Here is a 26,732-nt window from a genome sequence, read left to right as displayed (position 1 = left end):
CACAGGTGGGAAGATTTTCCCCCAGGTCCCCTGCTGAGGCCACGATATTTGTTCTGGATAAGAGTGGGAAAATCTTGGTTGCCTCCACAGCAGTAGGTTATCCCAATTTAAATGCACAAGAAACATCAAAATACTTTTTAGCATATTTACCTTGCATGACTCTCATGCAAACCTGCTTAATGTGCTGATCGGTTGGTTCTTTTCCCTAGGATTAAAAAAAAAAAAACCAACAGTTGATATCACAGTACATTTTATAAGTGTGCCTAATGTGAAAAATGCTGGCCAGTCGATAAAAAGATGTTCCAGTCCCTGCAAGTGCAACTATTCCAGCTGAAGTCAATTTGACTAGCACATAGGTAGACACTATGTGTGATACACCCATATATCAAACACGGTACATGCGCACTACAGGAGTGGGGCAGGTGTACGAAAATGGAACTGAACTGAAAGCTGAGGATCCAAGGACCTAACTCTACACAACCCTAAGATTTCTCTGGTGCACAAACGTGTCTGCTGCGAGGTACAGTTTATTTCAAACTCTACTGTGGCACTTGGGTTTTCCATGCGTACACATGTCCTGATGCAAGAAGTGGTGTGAGTAACAGCTAAGTGTTCAAAAGATGCCAGTCACACGAAAACAGTACTTACAGCTGGACCTTGGCTGCCAGGCAGACCTGGGGCACCCTGTTCACCCTGCAAGCCTCGTGGTCCAGGTGAGCCTCGTGGACCTTCCATGCCAGGCAGTCCCCGACTTCCCTCAGGGCCACGGGAACCAGACTCTCCAGGATTACCAACCTGATAATGAAAGAGAGGAATTTCAACGGACTGCTATACTTCTGACATACCCAAATGGTGACAGGAGCTATTTGCAAACGCAAAGCAATGAACGCTGGGGTGTAGAGAACAGCTTCTTTTTTAACTAAGTGACTGGAGTCAGTGGTTGTGTGACTTATAAAATTACAAAGAGGTCTGTATTCCTCACTTAAAGGGGAGAAGTGGAAAAATAAGATATTCTATCAAAAGAGGCAAATCAGCATCCATAGTGACATGCACAAGACATTGGATTTTTTTGTCAAGGAACAGATCTCCTATACTTGGTTTCTACATCTGCTCTCGTACATGTCACGCACAATTTTTCTAGACATCAACTGCTCCTTAAATTACAAAAATTCCAGTGCCCTGCTTGATCCAAATGCTTTTCATGCCTTTTGTAGAAAGTACCATAGTATGAGCCTGTATCGTCTAGCCCTAGGCTGCATGGGAATACACATTTTTGCTTTGTTTATGTCTGTCAGAGGCAGACCTCACTGCACACAGGTTCCAGTGCCTACACTTGAGTTTGCTGGCACATCCTCACACAAACTGATGCTGACAAAATGCCTGAACAGATGCATTGCCAGCTCATTTCTTTCAGGGAAGTGTTAGAAGAGATATTTTACTGGTAACGCTGCCTGACCTCTGTGAAATGAAAGGATTGATACGGTTACATCAATATATCTACTCACACTTTGTTTTGTAAATAAAGCAATAGCTTCTGCTCCAGTAAATTTTCAAAAAGTGATTAAACATCATGCAGAGTGAGACCTATGCCAACAGGGACCTCTGAATTACTTTCAATACAAGTTATTTTACTACTATTAAGCAGTAGTAATGCTAAAAAAGAAAAAGAATAACCAAAAACCAAAGAAACCCAAAAAAACACAACAAACTGAAACCAAACTTATGGCTTCCCAAAGCTACTGGGAGAAAATAAAAAAAAAAAAAACAAAAACCAAAAAAACCCAAAAACAAAACCAGCACCCACTGAGATACTCAAGAACGTGGAAATTACTCAACTGTGATATCAGTTAAAACCACAAGATGGAGCCATTTCAGTTCCAGCTCCTCTGCATCTCAAGACACCTAATTGCTGTCTCTGTCAGAAGACAACCCAAAGAACATGCTTCAAGAGATGTATTAAGACGACAGCAAAAATTCCATCATGGACTATACAACCAGGAAGCCATCATTCCTTTCTTGCCCAGCCTGGTGAGTTATCAGGTTCTGATGGATTGCTTTTCCCTGTGTATGTACTCAGTAGGACGACAAGCACTTCTCTGCAAGAGAAGACCATTTTAAAAATCTAGGGGGGGGAAACTACAGATTTCTCCTCTACTCCACTTCTTCCTCATGTCCTTCCCATAAGATCTTTATCAGCAGTACACACTCTCTAGCTTGCATTTGCTTAGCTTCAAAGTCATGCTGGCTACTGAGAAGACAAGCATAGCTTTTTGTTACATTCAGCCTCATTTCCCCACAAGCGGAACTGTTGGTATGTTACTGTTATAGCCCAAACTGTCAGCTACTGTAACAATCCCACTCTTCAGTGATCCTGAAATAAAAGAATGCATTCAGTTCTCAAATTCTTTTTCTTATGTGACATACAAGCTTCTGCTCACCTTCCACATCAAAGCTATCATTTTGTTATTTCCAAAAAAAAAAAAAAACCAAAAAAACCACAAAACCACCAACAAAAAACCCCAAAGATTCTGGGCCAGAAATATTTCTGCTTTCACAGACATCACAGTCCTGCTGCCAGCTTTTTCACAGTGTAAAGATTACAGGCTGCACGCAGCCACTTCACTGAGCCTCCTTTCTATACAACACCTACTGTATAAAGTGTGCATTTATTTCCTTTAAGAAAAAAAAAAAATAGTTGGCCAGAAAACTGCTGTTGAATAATGCTTCTCTTTTATGAAGCTTAGAATTCAGCATGTGAATTCCTTTCCAAAACTAATTCATTTTAATATTAACTATATTCAAAATTTAAACAGAAGAAATGCTGTTGGAACTCATTCAACTTAACTGTGATGAAGAGCTCAGCTCACTATGTGTATTTTCTTTCTTAAATCAGAAACCCATCTATCTGATCTACTAGATCTCTGTATTTCTGTAACAGTGCTATTCATTATACTTACAGCTCCCTTTGCTCCTGGTAATCCCATATCACCCTAAGTAAAAATAAGACAAACTATATTAGAAGAGAGTACCCATTATCATCAACATTACAAATGCAGTAAACTTGACAAAAAAAAAAACTTACATATTTAGTTTATTTAAACAAAATTGCACCTCAAATGAATTACAATTCATTTGGAAATAAACCTTAAATTTCAGGGGTTTTTTGGTAAAATTCCTTTCTCAAAAACATTTCTGTAAGGTACAAATAAGAAAGCATGTTTATTATAATTGGTTTTGTATTGCTAAAAAAAAAAACTTACATATTTAGTTTATTTAAACAAAATTGCACCTCAAATGAATTACAATTCATTTGGAAATAAACCTTAAATTTCAGGGGTTTTTTGGTAAAATTCCTTTCTCAAAAACATTTCTGTAAGGTACAAATAAGAAAGCATGTTTATTATAATTGGTTTTGTATTGCTTATCTTAGAAGTGGACACATGGCTCTAACCTCTGAAACCACAGTTACAGCACAGGACAATCTTAGCAGATTGCTTGGAAACCTTTAGAGGAAGCATTATTTAATCAGGATTTTCCAGTTTGACAGAATTACAGATATTTTATATTTTTGTATTAGCCCTGACAGAACTGCAACAGAAACCAGGCAGGTGTCTACCCAGTGTGAAGAAGCCAAACCCCTAGAAGTTCCTGTTCGCAGCATCCTGGCTCCTGGCTTGAACAACTCTAAATCCCTCTATCACTTGACTGAGAATAGTAGTCCAACTATTCAGGAGGTTTTAGTTTTCCCTTTGAATTGGGGGAAAAAAAAATGCTTCAAAATCTTGTAATCACATATGAAACAGATTAACTCATCTTCTTTGGTGTTTTCATATTACTCTTGGGAGATTTCTGAAAATTGTATTTTCCCAGTTCCTACCTGTCATTGGTAAAATAATTGGTTTCTAAAGGTCAGAGAGGCTACTTTGTCTGTTAATGAATATGCCATAAGTGAAGTAGAAGTAACAACTGTTATCATCTTAAAAACAGACTGACTGGCAGCACATTTAAACAACCCCTAGTATGGCTTCCTAGGAATCTGTATAGTGATGGTAAAGCCATGTTGCTGGACATCTAGCTCACTAGGACTATTAATTAACTTTAAAAGACTTTCAGAATTGCAGAGTAGAGGAAAAAAAGTGCTTATTTCCAGCACATAACCTGGGTACTGTTTTTTAAATAGGGAGTGGTTTACTTCCTTTTGAAAAAGCAAGTTCTGGGTTTGCTGGATGGGGCCCCACAGGAGCCACTGGATTAGTGCATTTCTCTTTCTGTAGGAAAACAAATCCTCTTTACCCAAGAGCACGAGCCAGACATTACCCATGTGAATTCACAACATGCCACACTTCTGCGGTATACACACTTTCCTCCAGCAGTATCACAGCACCACAGCCTCTTCCCAGACCATTCTCCCTTTCCCTTACAGCTAGTTGCTACATCTTATTTCCAAAGATAAAGGCAATACAAAATATTTCCATCAAGTCTGAGTTATTAAGGATAGTTATCTGTGCTCCTGTTTCACCTGAATTAAACTACTTCCTCGTCCTCACAGCCTCAAACACCAAGAATTTATGTGTGTATGTATGCATATATATATATATTCATATATAAACACTTGGTGTATCTCTACATATGTATCTATCTATCTATTTACACACACACACACACACACATTATACACCTAATAGAATATGTGTGTTTCAGAGTGTTCAAAACGCAGGAATGGCGTGACTGGGCTAATAGAACTGCTGTGCTCTGCAATGCCCATTTAGTATTAAAACTGAAATGTGACTTTCAATGATCAAATCACATGCTTGAAACACTCCAACAATACTTAATTTATGACAACAAAATATTAGATCAGATGAAGAGAAAATAATGCCTTACTAAGTCACCCTTTTCTCCTCCATCTCCTTCTGCTCCAGGTGCACCCTATATGAAAAAAAGACATACTATCAGCCTTCAGATTTAGTTAATGTAAGGTACTGCACCATTTGGTAGTGTGACTTGAAAGTACCATGACCTGTAACGTGACTTACTTGTTCACCCTTAGGTCCTGGTTCACCCACTGAACCCTAAAAGGTTAAAGATAAAAAAGACAAAAAACATTTCAGAATTTGAAACTGCAGGTTCAAGAGCATAGTAAATTATCTTCAATCCTGCCTACCATCTGTTATTAATGCAAGAGACCTGTAAAGCTGCAAATTTTTAAGAATGACAATGAAAGCACTTAAATCCTTCTACATAATTAAGGCGACAGACTGAAAACAAGTAATAGCATGGAACATATAATCCACTGCCACACTGGATGGTACAGATTCTGGCTGTCAAACAGTAGTTCTCCCCTTTACATGTCAGATGCTCTTGCAGCTGTTACAACTCTGCTCTGTAAATTGCTTAGAAGTAAAAAAAAAAAAAAAAACAACAAAACCACAGTAAGTGTATCACTTTTTATAGCCCTATTAAGTATTCTGTATTGCTGTAGGCCATACCAGCCCTGCTAACATGGGATATGCACACTGAGACATCCACAAGTTCAGGCACAATCTGTCTTGCTTGCTGTTTAATTCTCCATGTTTTTTAGCAGAACTGTCTCTAGAATTTTGATCACTATAGACAAAGATGAATGGCTTGCATCTTAAAGTGGATATTCCTTTAAAAAAAATTAAATTACTATGTTGCATCTTAGAATCCTGTAACAAAACGTACCTGTGTGGACAAGCAGGAACCAAAGAGGAATAAATTAATGACCTGATTCATTTCAAACATATGTAATTTGTTTCTATAGTAAAAGTATGACATTTGTAGAACACTTTATTATTTAAGAAAATCTAAGTACTTGTGGTATGTTAGAAAACCAATCACACCATCCTTAAATGTTCTTTGCAGTCTGTGCACATTCAAACATATACATTCCAAAAGAACTATAACTGTGCATAAAAAAAAAAATTCTAAACCAGACAGAGATACAGCATTTTCTCTCCCATTTCAGAGATCCATTTAATTCACATAAGATATAGGCACACAAACCAGTGTAACATTTACAATTTAATGAATTCAGATTTGTTCTCATGTTCCTGAGGACAAAGAGCCAATACTAATTCATCCACAAAGCTAAGCAGTGGAAATCACAGACCTGTTTAACATTCCAACTTTGTCAAACAGCACTGAAACTATTTTGTCTGAAGTATTCTCAAAATCGTGCCTTATTAAGGTTTTCCAATTACTCACACAAAAGGACATTGATTTCCAATCTAACATTATTTTGGGGGTTCTTCTTCTCCAGTTACTATTCCTTAAAGCAATAAAACTGCCCATAGATAAGGTTGAGATGGGAGAAGCTTTTGCTTTTGTGAAACTTGGCCTGTAATATTTGTATTAGCAAACGTAAAAATCACTGCTGAAACTATCTGAATCTATTCTGCATTAACTCTCAAAATTTCAATGGAGACAACAGGATGAGATGTCAAAATATGAAAATATCCATTTTAGGATACTGCTTATCTATTTGGAAAAAAATCCCTCTCAAACCATGCCCAGGAATTTTTTGGGAAACAGCTAGTCTGCATCAGCCAAAACTGTACCAGGGGCTACACTAACTATTTAACAGTATAAAGGATCATGTTCCAGTGCCAAAGTCTGGCCCTGGTGCTTTTAATTTACTGACATAGACAGAACCAGAGTGTCTGAAACCAATTCAAAATGCATCAATCAGAAACAGTGGATGCTGGGGTTTAGCCATTCTCCATAACTACTCTGTGAGATTCACCAAGCACAATCCATTGTTTTAACCTTCTTTTGTATTGCTATCTCCGCTATATGTTAGGTGTGAGATGGATGCACCTGACTCCTTGACCAAACTAGTGGCAGTCTGGATCAGGTTCCAAAAGAAGTAAAGGCTTAGGCCATAGCCAGTCCAGTTCCATAACCAAGGTCTCCACTGCTGTTACAAAAGCTGCCTGCACACAAGCTACGCACACACGGGGAGAAGCTGGTGATACCCCGATATTCACCACGGTAGGTTATCCAATATTAAAACCACTAAGTGAAGGATGGCACTTACATTTGGATTCCAGTCGGTCCTTGACAACAATTGGTGAAATTACTAATAGATACGGGAGCACAAATTTCAACACGAACACAGCAGGATGCTGAGAAGCTGGGGGTGTGACCATGGACAGCAAAGAGTTAAAGCCACCGGAGTGAACAGAGCAACTGTTAGATGCCAAACCACCAAAAATTAATTTATAGTTCCCAGATGCTTAAAAAGCACAATGAAAATATTTTGGGTTTCAATGTTTTGACTGTAGGAAACTGGCACTTGCCAGATGGCAGTATGTGGTCCTTCAGTTCAGGTACCAACCCCAACCCTGGTAGAAATTGGGAGGCCACAGTATGTGTACTGTGGATGCTATTTACATGGACTTTAGTAAAGCCTTTGACAGCGTTCTCCTGGAGAAAATGGCTGCTCATGGATTGGATGGGCATGCACTTCACTGAGTAAAAAACTGGCTGGATGGCCGGACCCAAAGAGTTGTAGTGAATGGAGTTAAACCCAGTTGGCGGCCAGTCACAAGTGGTGTTCTCCAGGGCTCGGTACTGGGGCCAGTTCTCTTTAATATCTTTATCAATGATCCGGACAAGGACATCAAGAGCACCCTCAGTAAGTTTGCAGACGACACCACATTGGGTGGGAGTGTTGATCTGTTTGAGGGTAGAATGGCTCTACAGAAGTATCTGGACAGGCTGCATCGATGAGCCGAGGCCAATGGTATGAGGTTCAACAAGGTCAAGTGCTGGGTCCTGCTCTTGGGTCACAACACCACCATGCAGCGCCACAGGCTTAGGGAAGAGGTGCTGGAAAGCTGCCTGGCAGAAAAGGACCTGGGGTTATTGGTCAACAGCTGGATGAATATGAGCCAGCAGTGTGCCCAGGTGGCCAAGGCGGCCAACAGCATCCTGGCCTGTCTCAGGAATAGTGTGACCAGCAGGACTAGGGAACTGATTGTCCCCCTGTACTCAGCACTGGTGAGGCCCCACCTCAAGTACCCTGTTCAGTTTTGGGCCCCTCACTACAAGAAAGACATTGAGGTGTCAAAGTGTGTCCAAAGAAGAGCAATAAAGCTGGTGAGGGCTCTAGAGCACAAGGCCTATGAGAAGCAGCTGAGGGAACTGCGGTTGTTTAGTCTGGAGAAAAGGAGGCTGAGGGGAGACCTTATTGCTCTCTACAACTACTTGAAAGGAGGTTGTAGCGAGGAGAGTGTTGGTCTCTTCTCCCAAGAAAAAAGTTATAGGACAAGAAGAAACAGCCTCAAGTTTCACCAGGGTAGGTTTAGGATGGATATTAGGAAAAATTTCTTCACAGAAAGGGTTATCAAACATTGGAACAGGCTGCCCAGGGAAGCAGTTGAATCACCATCCCTAGACATATTTAAAAGACAGGTAGACATAGTGCTTAGGGACATGGTTTACTGGTGGTTTTGGCAGTGTTAGGCTAGTGGTTGGACCTGATGATCTTTAAGGTCCCTTCCAACATAGACAATTCTATGATTTCGCTCTATGCAGTCCCTGCACTCCCCAATTTGAAACTTGCGAACATACCACAGTACCCAATTTCTGCTGTGGCTCTCCCAGAAGGAATTGCACAGAAACCCACTATCAGGAAATGGTACTCCTACCTGACAGCAGTAGCAGACAAAATGCAATTGACTGAAGGACATACAAAAGTTTCCACATTACCAATACTTATGAACACCAACCCATTAGCACTAAATCAGCCATTTAAACCTTCCCTGATTCTAAATGCACCTCCCCTCACTGAAAGAACACCAACTGAAAGCATTTGTTTTACTGATGCCTCAGCAAAGAGGGTAAACAGTAGATGGTGGTCTGAGGTTGCTACATTAGACATTACCACTGGCAAACAAGTTATAGAAGGTGAAAGTAGTGCACACGTAGGAGAATTAAAGGCAGTTGTTTTAGCAGCACAAAATGGAGCAAGAGTCGTCTGTGTTGACTCCGATGCCGTGTGGGCAGCTGCCACACAATGGCTCTGTCAATGGGAAGCCCTAAATTGGGAAGTAACTAGATTTCCAGTTTGCAGAACTGAAGATTGGCTATTATTATTAGATATAGCTAGACAAGAACCCGTTAAAATTACCAACTAGCCACAAAGTAGATGAATTAGTGAGAACTGGGAGAATAAAAACAGTAGACATGTTAGATCCCAAATGGTACTGACTGTGAGAATGGCTGCATCAGAAATTAGGTCTCGCAGGCTGAGAAGCACCCTGTTTTGCAGCGCAAAGCTGAGGTTGGCCTCTAGATAGGAAAACATGTAAAATCCTCCTTACAGAATGTCCTCAATGTCAACTGAAATTGCAAATAGATCACCTGCTAAAGCACCACCCCTACATCTCAATAAAGGAAAAAGCATATGGTCAATGAGGCAAATCGATTACATTGGACTCTCTGAACCCTCCTCAGGATATCAGTACATTCTCACAGGAGTAGAAGTTATCTCAGACCTAATTATGGCAAGTAAATGTCAGAAATCAAATGGCCAGAACACCATCAAGGGATTATTCTCTTGGTTTTCAGGTCTACCAGCCAACGTGGCAACGACATTCCGGCAAGAAGCGCAGGAATGGGTGAAGCAGGAAGACATTCAATGGGTTTTCCATACCCTCTACTATTCCCAATGAAATGGTACAGTAGAAAGAGCAAATGGTCTCTTAAAAAGGAGCCTTAAACCACATAAGACCCACTGAGGTACTTGATTGCCTAAAGTGATTCACCAATTGAATACCTATACAAACAGGGAGCCCAGTCACTCATGCATTCTTTCTGTCAGCACCTTACGGAGCACCTCCATCAGATGTAAAAATGTATCCCATTGCCTGTTAAGGCAACCCCTTATGGTAGATTTACCACAAATTAGCACTGTCCCATTGACCCTAACAAAACCCCACAGTCCTTTCGCCTGGGAAGCAGAAGACAGCAACATAGCTAAACACTGTATTAGTGCTAGGTGGATACACACTAGCCACTAATAGAAGGGGTAACAAGTCCAGAAGAATCCTGCTGAGACTCGTACTGTTTTTTGTTTTCAGGAATTATACCAGGAATGATATCGGCACACCTCCCCTGGAGATCAGGTTAACCATTGCTTCTCCTTCTCCCAGGAGGAATCATTGCCAACATGGACAAAATTCGGTTCACATGTCAACAAGCCTGACACATGGGATGGAAACCTCCGGTTCTTTTGTTTATGCTGAGCAATACTGTACCTATAGTACATTCTGCACCATACTTGTTTAAAATTGATGGGAATACAGGAATATTGGGAACACCAAGACAAAACCTAACAATGACAATCACTGGTAATCACACAATGGTAAAAGCAAATAGAAGTCACCTTATTTCTGATACACCAGGAGACAAAACCTCTATTGAATGTAATCTAACAAATTATTCAAAGGGATATCAAAAGGTGGTCATCAAAAGGACAAATCAAACCCATTCAAAAGGCAGATCAAACTGTTTCTCACACCCCAGTTGTATAATGAGTTTCCTCTTTAATGACACAACTGTAGAAGCAGTATGCCTGTGGACAGATACAGGGAAAGATAATGGAAATGGACTATCCTTTAAGGTCACACCAACACCTATTCCCAGCCCACACACTACACCATCAGCTACCCCTACTGCCTACTAACCTACTCCCTATTTTATGACTTCCACCAAACTACATATCCACTAATTTCTGAAATTGGACCCTAGGCTATTAAATATACAGGCCAGCAATAAGAGCTATTTAATCCATCATAGTCCCTCAAACGAGTAGAGCTATCAGTGCAGGTTAATATCTCTGCAATTAAACCTACCTGCTCACCATTCCTAAATACATCCTACACAGGGTGGTTAGCATGGATGCACAGGCAAACCTTCGCCTCTCCAAAACGAACAAGGAGAGATGTGACTGGCATCCTAGGAACAGGATTAGGAATATTAAACAGCATAGATGCTGAAGTTTTAGCAAGTAAATTAAGCTTGGCAACGAGTGATTTGCATGAATTAGAACATACATTTCTATCTTCTTTGGTGGCACTGGGAACTAGTCAATGTCTCCTATCTGATATATTGCCTAAATGGGAAGGAACTAACCAGAAGGACCAGTGACTAATTGTGGATGCACTTGGTGTTGCCCAGAATAATATCTCACTAGCTTTTAGTTGTATCCAAGCTCAGTTATGGGTGCAATCTACTGTGGCAGCAATTATAAGTGAAGGCAATGAGGGTACCATGCCCACTGAGATTTGAAAAGTAGTTTGGGAAAAGGCGACTCAATTCAAAAAGGATTTCCCACCGTGGTGTATTTAGTCAATCCCACTTATGAGCCCACCAACAGTAAAATGTTGTTTTAACAATATGCAATGCTTTGGTATACACCATATACCCAGCCACTGCACTGGGATTAAATCAGAATGGAACTGTGCTCTACCCAATACAACATAGAGTATGGGCCCAACAAACGGGAACATATGGCAAACTGCTGATGTGACACGTGTCGTATGGGAACAGCAAGGGTTTATTTGTGAAAGTAACACCATTAAGGCCCAAGACATTTGTCTTGACCCTGAACAAAATGTTTGCCATCCATATTCGGCTCCTGTCACATCTCACCAACTGTTACAATCTAACTATACATTGTATCAAGATTTATTACCTACCCCCATTGGAATGAATCTCACATTGGTAAGAAAACTGTTGCAACTTGATGACCTGTGTGAATTGCTAAAATTAATTCAAAACAACAAAGAACGCTGATTACCATCTACCATGATGCAGAGAAGACAAACTGTGTCCTAGAAAGAGTGACAAAAGGTGGAGAACATTACTGGTGGAAAACTCTCCTTGGATGCTCACCAACATCAACTGGAGCTTTGAATTTGATTTTATATCCAGTTACAGTTTTGTTAGTTTTGACTTTATTGTGTTTATTGGTCATAATCATTCTGTATATCAAAGCCAGGCAATTAATGAAACAAATTGTGTTAATCCAAGAAATAAAACATACGCAATCTACTAATTCTACATGCACAATTGTATATAATTAACACTGTTTAGGCTAAGCAACTCATCAGATAATTGTACTATTACCACTGAGCTGCAGTATGCCACATATTTATGACACAGAGGCAAGAGGTAACCATAGTACCACCCTGTGAGTCAATAAAGTGGATTGACTGTAGTCATGGGGTAGAGTGTGATGGATGCACTCGACTCCTTGACCAAACTAGTAGCAGTTTGGTTCAGGCTCCAAAGGAAGTAATGGCCTAGGCCGTAACCTGGCCAAGAACTTCTTTACTTCCAACCTGCTCTCTGAAAACCCACAAGGGAACATGGTGACGTGGTGAGCATTGATGCACATGGGCTTGGAAACTGGAACACCGACCATGTGAACAACACATGAATAGCGGGTGGTTCTTCCAAGACTCATTCGTCAAGGAACAAAATAAGTTGTGGGTACAAGGAGCCTCCTGCATGCCATGCCATTGCATGGAATTTCATTATGAGCCAACCACTTTATTCCATAAATATGACAGCCTGAGTGAGCCTTTTTTAAGCTAAGCAGTTGGCTGCATGGCAGTGATCTCCCCTTGTGCTGGGATGCCTCTCAAGGTTACTTCTTGAGGCTGAGAGAACCCCTTACCAACTGCAGATCTTTGGTAAGTGACTGACATCACGCATAGCCTTGTATTACAGTCCACTAAGATTTCGTGTTGGTAACTTTCATTTTGTGTTGGTAACTTTGAAGAGTTATTATATACTCTGCAGTAACAGAATGGACCTTACTATCAAACTTTGTTAAGTCTCACTTTTACAATATCTTACTTCAAAGATACCAGCAGAAGTGGTTTTATTGGCAGTGGTCCTTAAAGCAATCAAAATTGCCTGCATCTGACAAGATGCTAGCAGATAGTACTCAATATCTAACCGCTTTGGGATCAAGAATGACTACTGAAATACAGGGTTTTTTTGTGAATTCTACTTGGCTTCTGGTCGCTGTTTACATCAACTCTTATCATGCATATATGGGCTTCACAACAGAACTTTATAGGATCCCTGTGTACTAAACCAAGAAGTTTTGAAATCAGGAAGGGAAGAAAAGTTCCTTCAGCCTGGAACTTATTGATACCAGTGGTTGACCCAAAAACTAGAGTTAACAGGCTACAGAGATACCCGTTTTCAAACACTGACAAGGATGTTTGGCTCTGTATAAGACAGACGCAGTTGCAAGTTAAACAGGGTAGAGAAAGGATAGAGTGGCACAATGCTGTCCAGGCTTGTGACTTGGAATACATACTGCAGATCAGTGCTACTGGCAAAGATGCGGCCGTGTTAAGCCTGCCCCAGAAGACACTTGTCTCAAACCAGGAAAGCTAAAAAGCGATTGCAGGATGAGATAATTGCTAGCATAGCTTTTTGGACTTTAAGGTATTTTCAGAGCGCACTAAACTGACCCTAGGATTCAAAAAAAGCTCCAGGCATAAGATACTGTCATCTGCCAGTTATATAAACAGAAACCTCCTGGGTGTAGCCTGAATTTCACTGGGTCTGTTTACAGCATCTGCTTTCTGTTCTTATCCTACAGGTCCAGACCCTTTACACAGTAAATGAGGAAAATCAGGCACCTTTAGAGCCTTTGATCAGCACTGCAACAAATACTAGTTATTTTCCTTCCAGATATGCTTTCTCAGGTACCTTCAGTCTCACTCTGGAGAATTCTAAAGTATGAGTCATTAACAATCTAATAAAAAGAGACTGCTTTATGTCAATACTTATTTTTCACTAGAAACATAGGTTCCTGATCTCTGCAGTAAAAAAACCAAAACAAAACGCATAACAAATACCTCAACAACAACGATGACTCTTTTAGAAACTTGTTTTTAAGTACCTGAGCAGCTTTTAAAAACTGTCAAAAGCAACTGCAAGCCCTATCTAGCCACCCCATGGCGTATACCATGAGCATACGAGGGGCAGAATTCCTCTGTTCAGCTAAAGACATCTGGAGCAGTGATACCTGTGTCTCACTAACAGCTCTACACTTCCTTGATTGTCAGTGGAAAGTAAGAGGCACTTCAAAAGTGCAATTCATTTAATACTGAAGCAGATGTCTCAAGTAAGAAGGATGAAACACAGTGTAGAACTGACTGCTTCCATAATAAAGACGTCTGAAGTTTAATGAGTGAAATCCATCCCCTGTAGCTTCCTATAAGCAAGAAAAAGAACATTTTTTTTTTTTCTACATAGGCTTCACTGACATTTATTCAGCAAAGCAAGATATCTTCTGCAGGTATGTGAGATCCTCGGGGCCCAGTTCTTCCTTCCTAACAAAATACTATAAGAGGTACTTACATCCTGTAATTGTGCATGTATGCACAGGTGTCTCAATAGCTGCATTATCCTGTGCATTTCCATAGCAGGTCCTAAGACATATGTAAAAGGCATTGCATCTACGGTAGACCAGGGCTGAAGTTCCAAAGCTCTTCAGTGATGAGACACCCTGACTTAAAATTTCAGATCTGGCTGAGACAATGATTTGTAATATGATTTAGGCCTTTAAATGATTCAAACTCCAAAAGAGTCCCTTAAGTAACACTGTCAAGACTTTTCCTGTATATTTTATGAGCTGCAAATGGGCACCTAAAGTACCACTTTCAAGCAGTTAACAGATCTACATACAAAAAAAAAAAAAAAAGAAACCAGATATTAATTCATGTCAAAAATGCAAACAATGCTCAAATTATTGCATTTACTCCTGAGATCAAACTGCAGTCCGCATATATGAGTGCATTTCTTACCCGGTCACCCTTACCACCAGGTAGGCCTGGAGGGCCTGGCAGTCCAGGAAGTCCAATATCACCCTGGGGACCCTGTGAAAATAAGTCAAGGGTGTAAACTTACCCAATTTGTTTTAGAATGAACAACTAAGGGTCATACCCTGACAAGCAGATGAGGCAGAATCTTATTCCCAGAACACTTCTAACTTGATGAAAGAGGATTATCTGATGAAAATAATGCTGATCCAAAATACAGCCCTTTAAACAGCAGCTTATTATGACTTTATTGCTGACAAACACAGGAGAAACAGCTTACAGGGCTTTCCACCCTGCAGTCCCTCAACGACAGTCTGTTTCTCTGACTAATACTTCCTAAGATCTTGCGCTGTATGATTTGCACATTCCTCTGTAACAGCAGGCTCTTTCAGCCAAAACCTCCCCAGCTATGCTTCTGACTGCTGCTGTGTAAATACTGCTGGAGCACTGGTAAAAGGTGGCATTCATAATCTGCTCTGTTCATTAGTTTCACGCAGCTGTTAGCAGAAAGCCAGTCTTTCACTGCTCCTGTTCCCCAAGTACATACAGCCCACACAAGAGTGTGCAACCCAACTTTGCACATCACAGGATTTACGGTTTTTTTTAAACAGAAGTCCCCCCACATACCTCCATGTACTTTAAAACAGCATTTGCTAATATTAGCACAGTCACAGAGGACTGAAAAAGAAACTCAACAATCACTCGTTTCAGTGTTATTTTCGGTTTCCTGCATGGATAAATGGGTAAGTGTAGTTCCAGATGATACCATAGCTTCTTGAAAGTAAATACAAGCACTGAATATGGAAATGAACTGCTTACCCATTTCCCTGGTAAACCTGGAGGACCCGCAGGACCTGTCTCTCCTCTGCTACCCTTATAGGAAATAGAAGGACATCATTACTTCCTGAAATATTTCCTGTGAACAGGGAATAAAGTATGGGTTTTTTTCTTAATGTTTAGTGAATTACACTACTTAGCAGTTGGCTTTAATCAAGACTTCTTTTTATTAGTGCAAAAATATCACATGCATTAAAAATAGTTAAACTTCCCTAGAAATGTAAACATTTTTAGTTAACAATGGCATACAATATTTAGTTGGCAATAAATAATTCAACTCATTCATTCTGCTGAGTGATTATGCACAATCAAGTCCCCTTCATAGGACGTTACCTGTCACAAACACATTTACTTCACTAAGACAACTCTGATGCACATGCTTAGCTTTAGACTTTTGCTTAGTTTCATCAACTGAACTCTCACATGACCGCGTACTTCAAAGCATGATCCCACACGAACAATGGACAAATGTGAAAAGTGTGTGCAGAAGTATTACTTAACAAACTCATTTAGGTTAAAAAAAAATGTCTAGACTGTTACAGGGAAGGATAACCCTTGAAAATCCCCATTCGTAATAGTGATAAGTATAAATATGCTTTTTACTAGATTTTTACTTTATATCTTCACTTCAGATACTTTATCCATTCAGATCAGCATATTCACCATATTCAGTAGTGTTATGCAGCCATTTGAATATATACTCTGGGTAAACCTGTCATTGGGTCAAATTTTCAAAGATCTGAAACAATTTTTGAACTGAAGTACCTTTCTCAAAAGGGTTTTGTCTCTTAATGATTAGTGATAGAACAGGAGGTAACGGGCACAAACTTGAGCAAGGAAGTTCCATCTAAACATGAGGAGGGACTTTTTTACTTTGAGGGTGGCAGAGCACTGGAATAGGCTGCCCAGAGAGGTGGTGGAGTCTCCCACTCTGGAGACATTCAAAACCCACCTGGACGCTGTCCTGTGCAACCTGTTGTAGGTGACCCTGCTCTGGCGGGGGTTGGACTAGATGATCTCCAGAGGTCCCTTCCAACCCTGATCATTCTGTGATTCTGTGGTTAAACCTTTCAGAACAGCTCAAGAAGTTTTATACATTTCGTTACAGACACATAACTGCACAGATAAATTCAAACACTATCCCAACAGAAGCCTAAGTCTCACTTGAGACACTTTTCTTACTTCCACTGTATGAATACATAAGGATTACTTGCTATAAAAGCATGATATAGCATTTAAGATCATAAAATATCAAGAACTGAAGTTATTAGCTATGTAAGTAGATAACCTGTTATATATCATGTAGAAACTATGGATAAAGGCAGATCTAAGCATTCTAGTGCTGTATACAATGGATAATTTTAGACACATATATTTCCTTCATAATAAGAATCATATTGTGAAATATTATGACATACTCATTAATAAAAGGAGATGGCAGACATGGCCTTTTACACCAGGTCATAAATGCAATGACGACTTCTCACACAAGCTTAGGAGAACTAACTCTACAATTCAAAAAATAATTAGGTATCCTGGAGAGATCAGAGAACCAAACATAAACAGACTTTTTCATTCATTTCCTTCAAAATATCATATGGTGTTAAAATCACTATCCTTCTAAAGCACTTTGTTTAATTTCTGAAGCTTTTTTATTTAAAAAAAAAAAAAGAAAAAAAGAAAAAAGCCCCCCAAATCACCTTCACCTTACAACACAGGAGATGAATTAACCTTTTTGAAAATTTGTTATTTAATCACATAATTCTCTACTACATCTCTGACTCGGAATATTACTACATTTCTGATGCAGGTAAGAGAATCATTAGAATTATGATAAGTATTACAAACTCGTTTCCTCATATATGTCATAACATTCATGTCTGATTGCTATACAGCTGTAAAACAAGAGCAGTGTCATCCTCTGTAGAGTCAAAAATTGTATAATAAACCTTTTAAGCACATCAAAGGTTCTGCTTGTCACACAGAATGCAAGAAAAATCTTCCATTTGTTTTTAAGTGAAAAAAAAAATTATCAAATATATACTGCAGGCACTTTTTCAAACATCAATTTTTTTCTAAGGTGATAAAAAAAGAAGGCTAGTATACAGAAGACTGGAACGGAAAAGGATAGTTTTTCTGGTAAACATTGACATTATATATCTGTTAGGACAGATTACTTCAAACTAAGGGCCACCACTGCAAGATCTGCAGGAGCTCTGTTTTAGCAAGTAAGAGGGGAACTGTAAGTAGCTCTGTTTTAGCAAGTAAGAGGGGAACCCAGAGAATAATTAGGAATCCCATTGGCCCATAGCGTAACTTAACAAACTGTAAAGCTTCCTTGAAGTTATACCTGACTGGAATGGCCCTGGGATAGGATTTACATTGAGCTAGTTACTCTTGGTTCCCTTCATAGGGGACAAAGGAAAAAAGGCATCTTGAAATGTCTTCATGCAAACATTTAAAATACATCACAAGATATGTCCTAGAAGCATCTACATTTTACCCACAGCCTATAAGAGGGTTTCTGTAATAACTGGTTCAGGCATTGACATCGGTACTTGCTCAGATGAAACCTTCCTCTGTGCTCTAAGTTCCTCATAGGCAATAATCAGAACAGAAGGCAGTTTGGCCATGTCCTCAGCCTACCTTTCTTACACAGCAGCCCTATATATAACATAGCCCACAGTTGAAAGCCACTCACAAATCAATGGGTATGTTGCACTGGTTTTAACCCAAAAAAAATACGACCAGAATCTGCATGTTTTATGCACTTTCGACACATTTCAAAATTCCTACTTTTCCTAGAAACGCTTTAAGAGGGAAAATAGCTACTCTAGTTTAGAGGGAGCTGGGACAGACTGGCTTACACCCATGCTGATAAAATTTCCTGGCAGAACAGAAGGCAGTTTGGCCATGTCCTCAGCCTACCTTTCTTACACAGCAGCCCTATATATAACATAGCCCACAGTTGAAAGCCACTCACAAATCAATGGGTATGTTGCACTGGTTTTAACCCAAAAAAAATACGACCAGAATCTGCATGTTTTATGCACTTTCGACACATTTCAAAATTCCTACTTTTCCTAGAAACGCTTTAAGAGGGAAAATAGCTACTCCAGTTTAGAGGGAGCTGGGACAGGCTGTCTTACACCCATGCTGATAAAATTTCCTAAAACTTCCTAAATGAAGGGAGGCAGCACAGAGACACCCACTGCAAACGGCCCCTGAAGTACCCTAGAGCTTGGCCACTGCCTAAAAATTGTTTCAGTCAATGGTCTTAGACAGTGTGGACCAAAAGCATGCCCAGGACCACTCCAGTACTTTAACAGTACAAATAATTGATTTCTGTTAAGTATACTATCACTTAGCAGGTGAGCACTGCTCAGGATAAGGTCATTCTCTCAAAGGACGGCAAGGCACATATGAAATGGTAGGGTGTGAATTGGTGGTACAGCGCCACAATACTGAACATCACCAGGATGCAGCCCTTTCACAGCTGATGTGCTAGATGGTGGTTACAACAAAATCTACCTTCCCTTTGTTCCAAGGCAGGACTGCTGCACTACTCAATACATTTAAATGAAGATGCAACACCTCTCTCACAGTTCTGCTAGATCTATATTTAGCCTTTGAATGTAATATAAGCAAGAGGATGTTACAGGATTTAAAGTAGACCTTCCTTTACGTTGTTCAGGACGATTTTCATCCTCACTGAAATTGTGAAGACTCAATTCTTTTGTAGAATTCCCACAAGCAGTTACAGAATGCATTCTTATACTAAAACAGTTTCTTTCACTGGTTTAATGATTTCCTGTTGACCAATTGATCCTGTTAAGGATGCCTCTGTTAGTGGAACAATAACAAGAATAAGAATATTCCCCAGGTAACTTGCATCTCACTTAGCTGCCCAGAAAATCAAAACATTAATTAGAATCTCTTGACAGGTAATTTGCTGTGTATACTGTAATAAACTCTCTTCTATTTAAGAATTTTGGTTTTGTAATATATATATCATACCGAATTTTAGCATATTCAACAGCAGTGCCATAGAGAATTAAATCTGTGCAGAATAAAAAAGAATAAACAAAGTACATTTTTGAAAGAACTTTTAAAACTTAGTATTCCAAAGTCTTTTGCAAAATGTAACCCATTTATCAATTATATGCTTGTCAGACTTTAACTTAACATATTTTTTTCATCCAAAATCTCAGAGGAATTATCAATTTAAATTCAAGGATTTATCCATGGAAGCATCAACAGGACTCTTCCTTTGACGTTCAGTGGAATACTAAAAAGCATCCAAAAATATAAACTATTATTTGCTAGAAGAGTAAATAAACAGCAAACTTTCTCTGAGAATTTAAATGCAGCTTTCCACCTTTCTCAGAGTAATAATTAAATGTTACTGCTCAGGATAGTGGCAAGAAATAGATGTAGCATGCAATGTACCTTCCTCTTAACTGTGACATGCTTTGGGCACAATCAGCAGCCCGATAGCTGCCGTTCTCTTCGAGGGTGATACTGCGGCCAAGTACAAAGGACAGAGACCTTTCATAATGGCTGGATCTATAGTGCTACCTGAAGCCTAGAGCAGCTTTAATACACTAACTCAATAACAAGTGCATTTTTTACCCAGGTTACTATCTACACTACTTAGGAGAAGCCAACACTGGGATATCTGCTGACATCCAGAGGTCTCGCATGTCTGAAAGTCAAAGGAAGCTGTTGTTGGAGGTGAACGAGTAAAGAGAGAGGCAGCAGACAGGAATCTGACCATGCAGTTTGGAAAGACAGGAGTGGATGGTATGAGAACTGGAGAGGCTTGGAGATACTAATCAGGTTTGGCTGGGATAGTAGTCTGTGTAATAGTCTGTAGTCTGTGAGTAAGAGAAGAGGAAGTGCTACCCTGTACAAACCAGGCTGCAGAATTGTGCAAGGGCAGAAAGCTTAGTCACATCCATCAAGAGGCTTAGGTTCACTGGATAAAAAGCATACCCGTCAGGATGGAAATCCACTTTGTTCTTTTGGCTCTGCCATAGACTGTGCGATGCTAACCCCATTAGCCGCATCTTAAATGTAAACTATGACTCACCACTTGCAGAACACCTCTGAAATTATATAGACAAAACATCTCTACTAATACCTAAACATATCATATAAACCGAGGCAAGGACCTTTCATCCTATCACACTACCAATGGAAAATGACCCATTATTTCAGTTGGAGTCACGTAAAAAGAATATGACAGACAAAACTAGGTTTTAGTTATAATTGTTAGGGTAACCAAAGATACATTTCAGGGTAGCTAAGACAAAAATATCTTTAAAGACTCAGAAAATTATTTAGCTGAAAGTAATTTAAGATGCTGAAAACCGTATTGTCATCTAAATTTAGGTTGTATGACATGTTACTACCAAATCCAAGGTATTCTCCAGGCTCCCTCTTTATAATGAGCAGAGAGACAAAGACACCTGCTTAGAGCAAGTCAGCACAACCAACCAGGGCCCCTCAGAATTCTCTCAGAGGGGGCTACGATATCAAATCTTAGGCAGCTAGATACTTAACCTGTATTGCTAATGTTAGGAAAACGTGTATTGCATCCTAAACCTTTAAGAACATACATATGCTGGCCTGCATATACATCGAGTTTGCGCAATTTGCTAGGCAAGCATTGAACTTTAAGTGACATGGTTACTTAAATGTTCCAAGCTCTCTTTTTACTGTAAAACCACAGGATGGGATACATGTTCTCCAAATGTTAGCAATTTAGAGGTTAAATAGCTGAAGAAAAATAACGGATGAAAAAAGCAGGGGCAGGGGTCAGTATTTTCTGCAGACACAATATGAAAAATTAAATCTTACTAAATCTCAGCAAATATGAAAGAAAATGGTTAAGCAGCTTAAGGAGCATGGCTAAATTCCACTGATTAGGAATGACACTCTGATGTTTGAGAATTGCTTCCTTTGGGCCACCTGCCATGATGACTGGCTTAGAAAGATTTAAATCACAAATGAGTTTGGTAATTACTTGGATTGGCTAGCATAATGTGAAGCAAACATAAGGTTAACCGACAAAACAATTAGAGTGGAATGCAGAATATATTTGATTTAGAAACAAACGACAAAATTTCCACATTGCTCCCATTGTTTTTCTGTTTTACTGAAGAGATAAATAAATAATAAAAAAAATAGGTAACTAAATAAGCAAAAGTAAAACTTTGGCACTCAGGTGCCAACTTAACTTTGCTAAGGAAAAGCAATGATAAACTAAAATGGCACTTTTGAAAGTCTAGGGAGATTTGTCAGCAGTGAGGTAAGAGTCTCCCAACACATGAGTTTGCCTATTTTTAATTAAAGCTAGTTATCTTGTTTTCAACTATTTAATATCTTCCCTGTGAGACTGTAAATGTTTACAGACTTGCAAAAGGCCAAAATTTGAATCTGCTGCTTAGTAAAAAATACTGTTCCAACTACATTCCAACAGTTGTTTAGTAACGAAAAAAGCATTGAAATAACATGGTTTATGCCAGAGGATGCTACAGGATATTTGGTAAATAATATAGTAGTATTAATTTGTCCCACAGAGTCCCTGATGATTGCTCAATAGCGCTCCATTGTGCAACTCCTCAAAAAACTACATGCTAGTTGAAGTGAAAATTTCCTCTCAAAAAGATGTCTTTTGCAAGTAGCTAAAGCTGAAAAGTCAGGTAATTTTTTTTTAACATAACACGAATGTAGGCATGTTATTTTTCCGTCATGCAGATACCAGCCTGCCGTCCATATTAGCAGAGTCAGCCTTCTTATCACCCCCAAACTTTCACTGGAGGTCCCTTCTTCTACAGTTCTGGCCCTCCTGGAGCTACCAGCCATGCTGTCGTTCCCCAGTAGAGATGCTAAGTGGGTAAGTGAAATGGGAAAGTGACTGCTTTCATGTGGCTGCTGCCATGCAGCAATACATTAAGGGACTGAAGTTCTCCACATCCTGCAAAATGTCAAGGCTTTTTCCAACTGCAGGGAAGATGACCAGCCTCTTCTACCTGAATCTTCTACTACCAAGAGGGAAATGCAACAAAGGGTAAAGGAGAAAGAAAAGAACTGAGCTGAGTGCTAAAGAGGATAATTCAAAATAGGAAGGAAAAGGACAAGAAAAATACCTGAATAGTAACCACACAGTCCTCAGGCTTTGAAAGGGTTCGATTACGTTGGTCAAAAACTAACAAAAGTTAAAGTTGTCAGAAAATTTCAAATTCTGGAAAAAATACAATAAAATTCACAAGAAAAAATTCTCTTTAGAGCTATTATAAAGGCTTTCCTCAACTTATGATCAAAATCTATAGTTTAAGAAGTTTGAAAATCATGGCGTGTAGAATTATTTAACTGGCAGATTATTTTTTTTCCTGGAAATGTAAGGGCAGAGTCCTAAAAGCTGAGGCTCAAATATATCTACTACACGTACACGCTGCAGAAGAAAAAGAAAACACTGTTCTGCCTGGAAAATAAATACAAACTCAATTTGGACCAACACTCACTGAGGTTCAATAATCCAACCCTGTGTTCTTCCTGAACAAAAAATCCTGATCATTCCAGGTTTTTCTGTAGAAGCGAAAACCAGTGTTCCCAAAAAGAAACCAGAAAGCCAGTCCAGTCATATGCTGCCTGGAGTTTTGAGCAGAAGGAAGCTAAACATAGTTATTATTCAAGTCTCTTTATAGCTTTAAAGGAACCATAGATGAGAGGTAGATTACCGTTTAATGTTCTACATGAAAAACTTACTTTATTATCAGTAATTTACTTCCTTTCTCCATTTTGTATTGACCAAAAGTTTTTTCTTTCTACGCTTTTGTTATAATGTTCACATATTTTCCAAAATGACTGCACTTTTTAAAGACAGAGAAAATAAAGGCAAGATATCCAGATGTCTTGCTGGTCTCTAGAGTAATAAACAGAAAAATCATTGTATTTAATCTGTATTAAGTATTTCTGTCCGACTACAGGGTTACTAATAATTAACCTTGTGTGTCAACTCCTGTTCTATGGACTGCTGATTTTGTAAATTCATGTTCACATTGAAAGGATTAAAAGCATAGTTTAGCAGATTACAGTGCATTATCAGAGCGGGCAATTACTTTGGTCTGATTCAATTATAATTCTTATTCCTGTTACAAGTATAGAAAATACCAGCTCAAGAAGAACAGGGCTGAAAACTTTTTCTAGTACACCCAACACTTTTAAACACAAACAACAAAAATAAATGTTTGCAAGCTGGCTATATGGGAGGCTCAAGATACCTGTATTCCATCCTAGTAAGTATAGGCTCATATAATCCCCTTTTTATATCATTCATAGGCAGCTGTGGACACAGCACTTATATAAAGATTCAGTCTAAAATAAATGTGATCTCATTAATTAATGCATCTAGCACACGACAATGCAAACCACAAAAGAAACCAGAAGAAAATGAAATCTGTTACTTGGCTGACTCCTACTGTATGTTTAAGAGTTAATTCAGAGAAGATATTCCTGACGCATGAAATACCCTTACAAATATATCCCTATCAGTAACTCTCTAAGCCCTGTATGAGGATAAGCCTACAACCGCATGAGTAAAACTGTTATGTCACTGTACGAGAGCAGAAGCTCAAAAAAATCCAGGAAAGTATCCCTAGGGTATCAGTGGCAGGAGAGAAGCTTGCAAAAGCAATTGGTTACAGAGCCTGGAGCCTTGTCAATGTCATCAAGACTGAATTTTGGTATACAAAAATTTTCTTTAAATCGCTGACCCTCTCATCCCTCACAGAAGGATTAACAGCAAAGGGAAATTAGATCAGCCTTATGTAACTTCAATCCATGCCACGTCTACTCTAGAGGGAATCAGAAATTTGTACCAAGAAGACTCTCTAGTACCCCAAGCATCCCATCAGCTCCCCTTCCATAGCACATTTATTTCCTGCAGCAAGCTACCTGCCCAGCAACAATTTCTCCAGTCTTCCAAATCTTTCCAGTGATGAGGAAAATCTCCAGTGAAAGAAACTACGCCACCAATGTTTCCAAGTAGAGATGTTATACTTCACATCACTATAGCGACATTCATAGTGCTGACCAGAAAGGGGCAAGGCACAGGCCTGGGCAGCATCCCACCACCACCCATGATAAATGGTTAGCATGCTTTTGTCTCAGGCAAACTGGACTTTCCTAGATAATGCCCAGGAACGTTTTTGGAGATGCAGGCAAGAGACTGTTCCCCATATGCAACTTGTTTGCACCCAGCCTGCTCTTAGACATGAGGCACTGTTAAGGGAGTTTAGCAGTATGAAGACAAACCATGCCACGCCAGTTGACCAAGGGGGCTGAGAACAGTCTCTAGCCATTTTCTTTACTAGGTAGGAGAGACAGCTACCTTCCCTTCATATCTTGCCTCACTGTTCACGTTACGTGCATTAGAAGTAGGTCCTAGCCAAAAAAGAAATCATGTTCTGAATACTTTGTCCAAAGTTCAAAACCTTTTAACACACAGCTAAGCTTTGTAATATACAGCACAAGCTTCTTTAAGAGGCTGAAAAAGTTAAAGAAAAGAACAAGTGATCTACTGACAGCTAGTGAATTTAAGCTTTTCAACACCAGTCGTGGGAGTTGACTGTTGCGGTGGAAGAACAGGAGTTTGATTCCAGCTTTTTGTCACAAGCCACGCTCATTCCTTCTGTTTGGACTGTTACGTAGCATATTTGAAAACAAAGACCAGAAGAATATAAACAAAGGTTTAAAATTTAATTTATCACCAGAGCCAGAAACAATCATAGGACATGTGCTTCTGGATTTCTCTACATGATGATGCATATCCACCTGGTACAGAAGGGAGTTAAATAACACCTAGTATTTACCTTAAAAATTAGCATGTGAGCTGAATAATATTTTTACCTCATGGTTAGCTTCAGCAACCATAACTTGAGGCACTGTAATATCACATACGCTCAGTTAGAAATGTATTGAATACTTACTGGTGGTCCCCGGGGTCCTGTTGGACCTGCTTCTCCCTCTGGCCCCTGTTCACCCTGTTTTGAGGATAGGAAGAACGCAAAAAATTCGAAAAGTGACTTTTTGCACAATGCAAAACTTTTGTTTTTCTAGGTCTTTTGAGTAAGATTAATGATCTTACCGGTTTACCAGAATTTCCCATCAAACCTGGCACCCCAGGAGGACCTCTATTACCCTGTTAGACAAAACATGAAAAATATTAGCCTAGCCAATGGTTTACTGTAGCATTTTAAAACAAAAAAATAAGGAAATCAACAAGGTCTGAAAAAAAAAAAACAAATCAGCCTGTATTAATTTTTTAACTTCCACCCTTATTTTGGTTTTCGTTTACCTTTCACCTTCTACCTAATTTTTCAAAAGTCAGATTTCAGTTCTTCTGTTGTTTACATACTGACAAATCCCAAATAGACTTGATTGCTGCTCTCAAACCACTGAAGGATAATATCATTCCATGTAATTTCAGAAGAAATTCACATCTCAATCTAGTTTTCTTTTTCAGTTACTTATAACTAAACTTAACCATTATTGTCTGAAACATTCCGTGGTCTCAACTATACAATACTTTTTTAAACTGATGCTGCAATTTGGTGGTACGTAAACAGAGATGACAATCTCTGTGATTCAATCAACTTAGGGCAGCTATGAATACTATTCTTGTTATGAGATCCCTTATTTCAAACTGTAGTGAAGTACCTGCATCACATGCCTCCTTTAGCAACAACTTCCATAAATTTGAAAGGAAATGGCCTTTTTTTAGTTATTATTTAATTCCTGGAATCATGAAAGCCACATCATGTAGCAAAAGAATCATACAAAAACATAGGACTAGAGTTGATAAAAGAATATATTTAATTCTTTCAGCCAAAGGCTTGTCTCTTACCACAACAGAAAGTTAATATAGTTTGACTGAATATGTTAGAGCTTGATAAGCACAAATACAGCATTATAAGAAAGTCAATACTCAAGATTATTTACCTTTGGGCC

General features: G+C 39.2%; 1 protein-coding gene across 1 annotated transcript in view; it reads right to left on the bottom strand.

Annotated features, from left to right (window-relative positions):
* The window catches only part of COL9A1 (collagen, type IX, alpha 1), a 75,870-nt gene that overhangs the window by 6,948 nt on the left and 42,190 nt on the right, over positions 1-26,732 (bottom strand). Inside the window, exons 27-35 of the mRNA XM_009880522.1 lie at positions 25,870-25,923; positions 25,712-25,765; positions 15,699-15,752; positions 14,865-14,936; positions 5,037-5,072; positions 4,885-4,929; positions 2,958-2,990; positions 649-795; positions 151-205 (exon numbers count right to left, since the gene is read on the bottom strand). Coding sequence (XP_009878824.1) covers positions 151-205; positions 649-795; positions 2,958-2,990; positions 4,885-4,929; positions 5,037-5,072; positions 14,865-14,936; positions 15,699-15,752; positions 25,712-25,765; positions 25,870-25,923 — 550 coding nt within the window. The remainder of the gene's footprint in view (positions 1-150; positions 206-648; positions 796-2,957; positions 2,991-4,884; positions 4,930-5,036; positions 5,073-14,864; positions 14,937-15,698; positions 15,753-25,711; positions 25,766-25,869; positions 25,924-26,732) is intronic.

The sequence above is a fragment of the Charadrius vociferus genome, unplaced genomic scaffold (assembly GCF_000708025.1).
Source record: "Charadrius vociferus isolate BGI_N301 unplaced genomic scaffold, ASM70802v2 scaffold513, whole genome shotgun sequence".
Taxonomy (NCBI): domain Eukaryota; kingdom Metazoa; phylum Chordata; class Aves; order Charadriiformes; family Charadriidae; genus Charadrius; species Charadrius vociferus.
The sequence above is the reverse complement of the archived record's forward strand: the minus strand, read 5'-3'. Positions and strand labels throughout refer to the sequence as shown.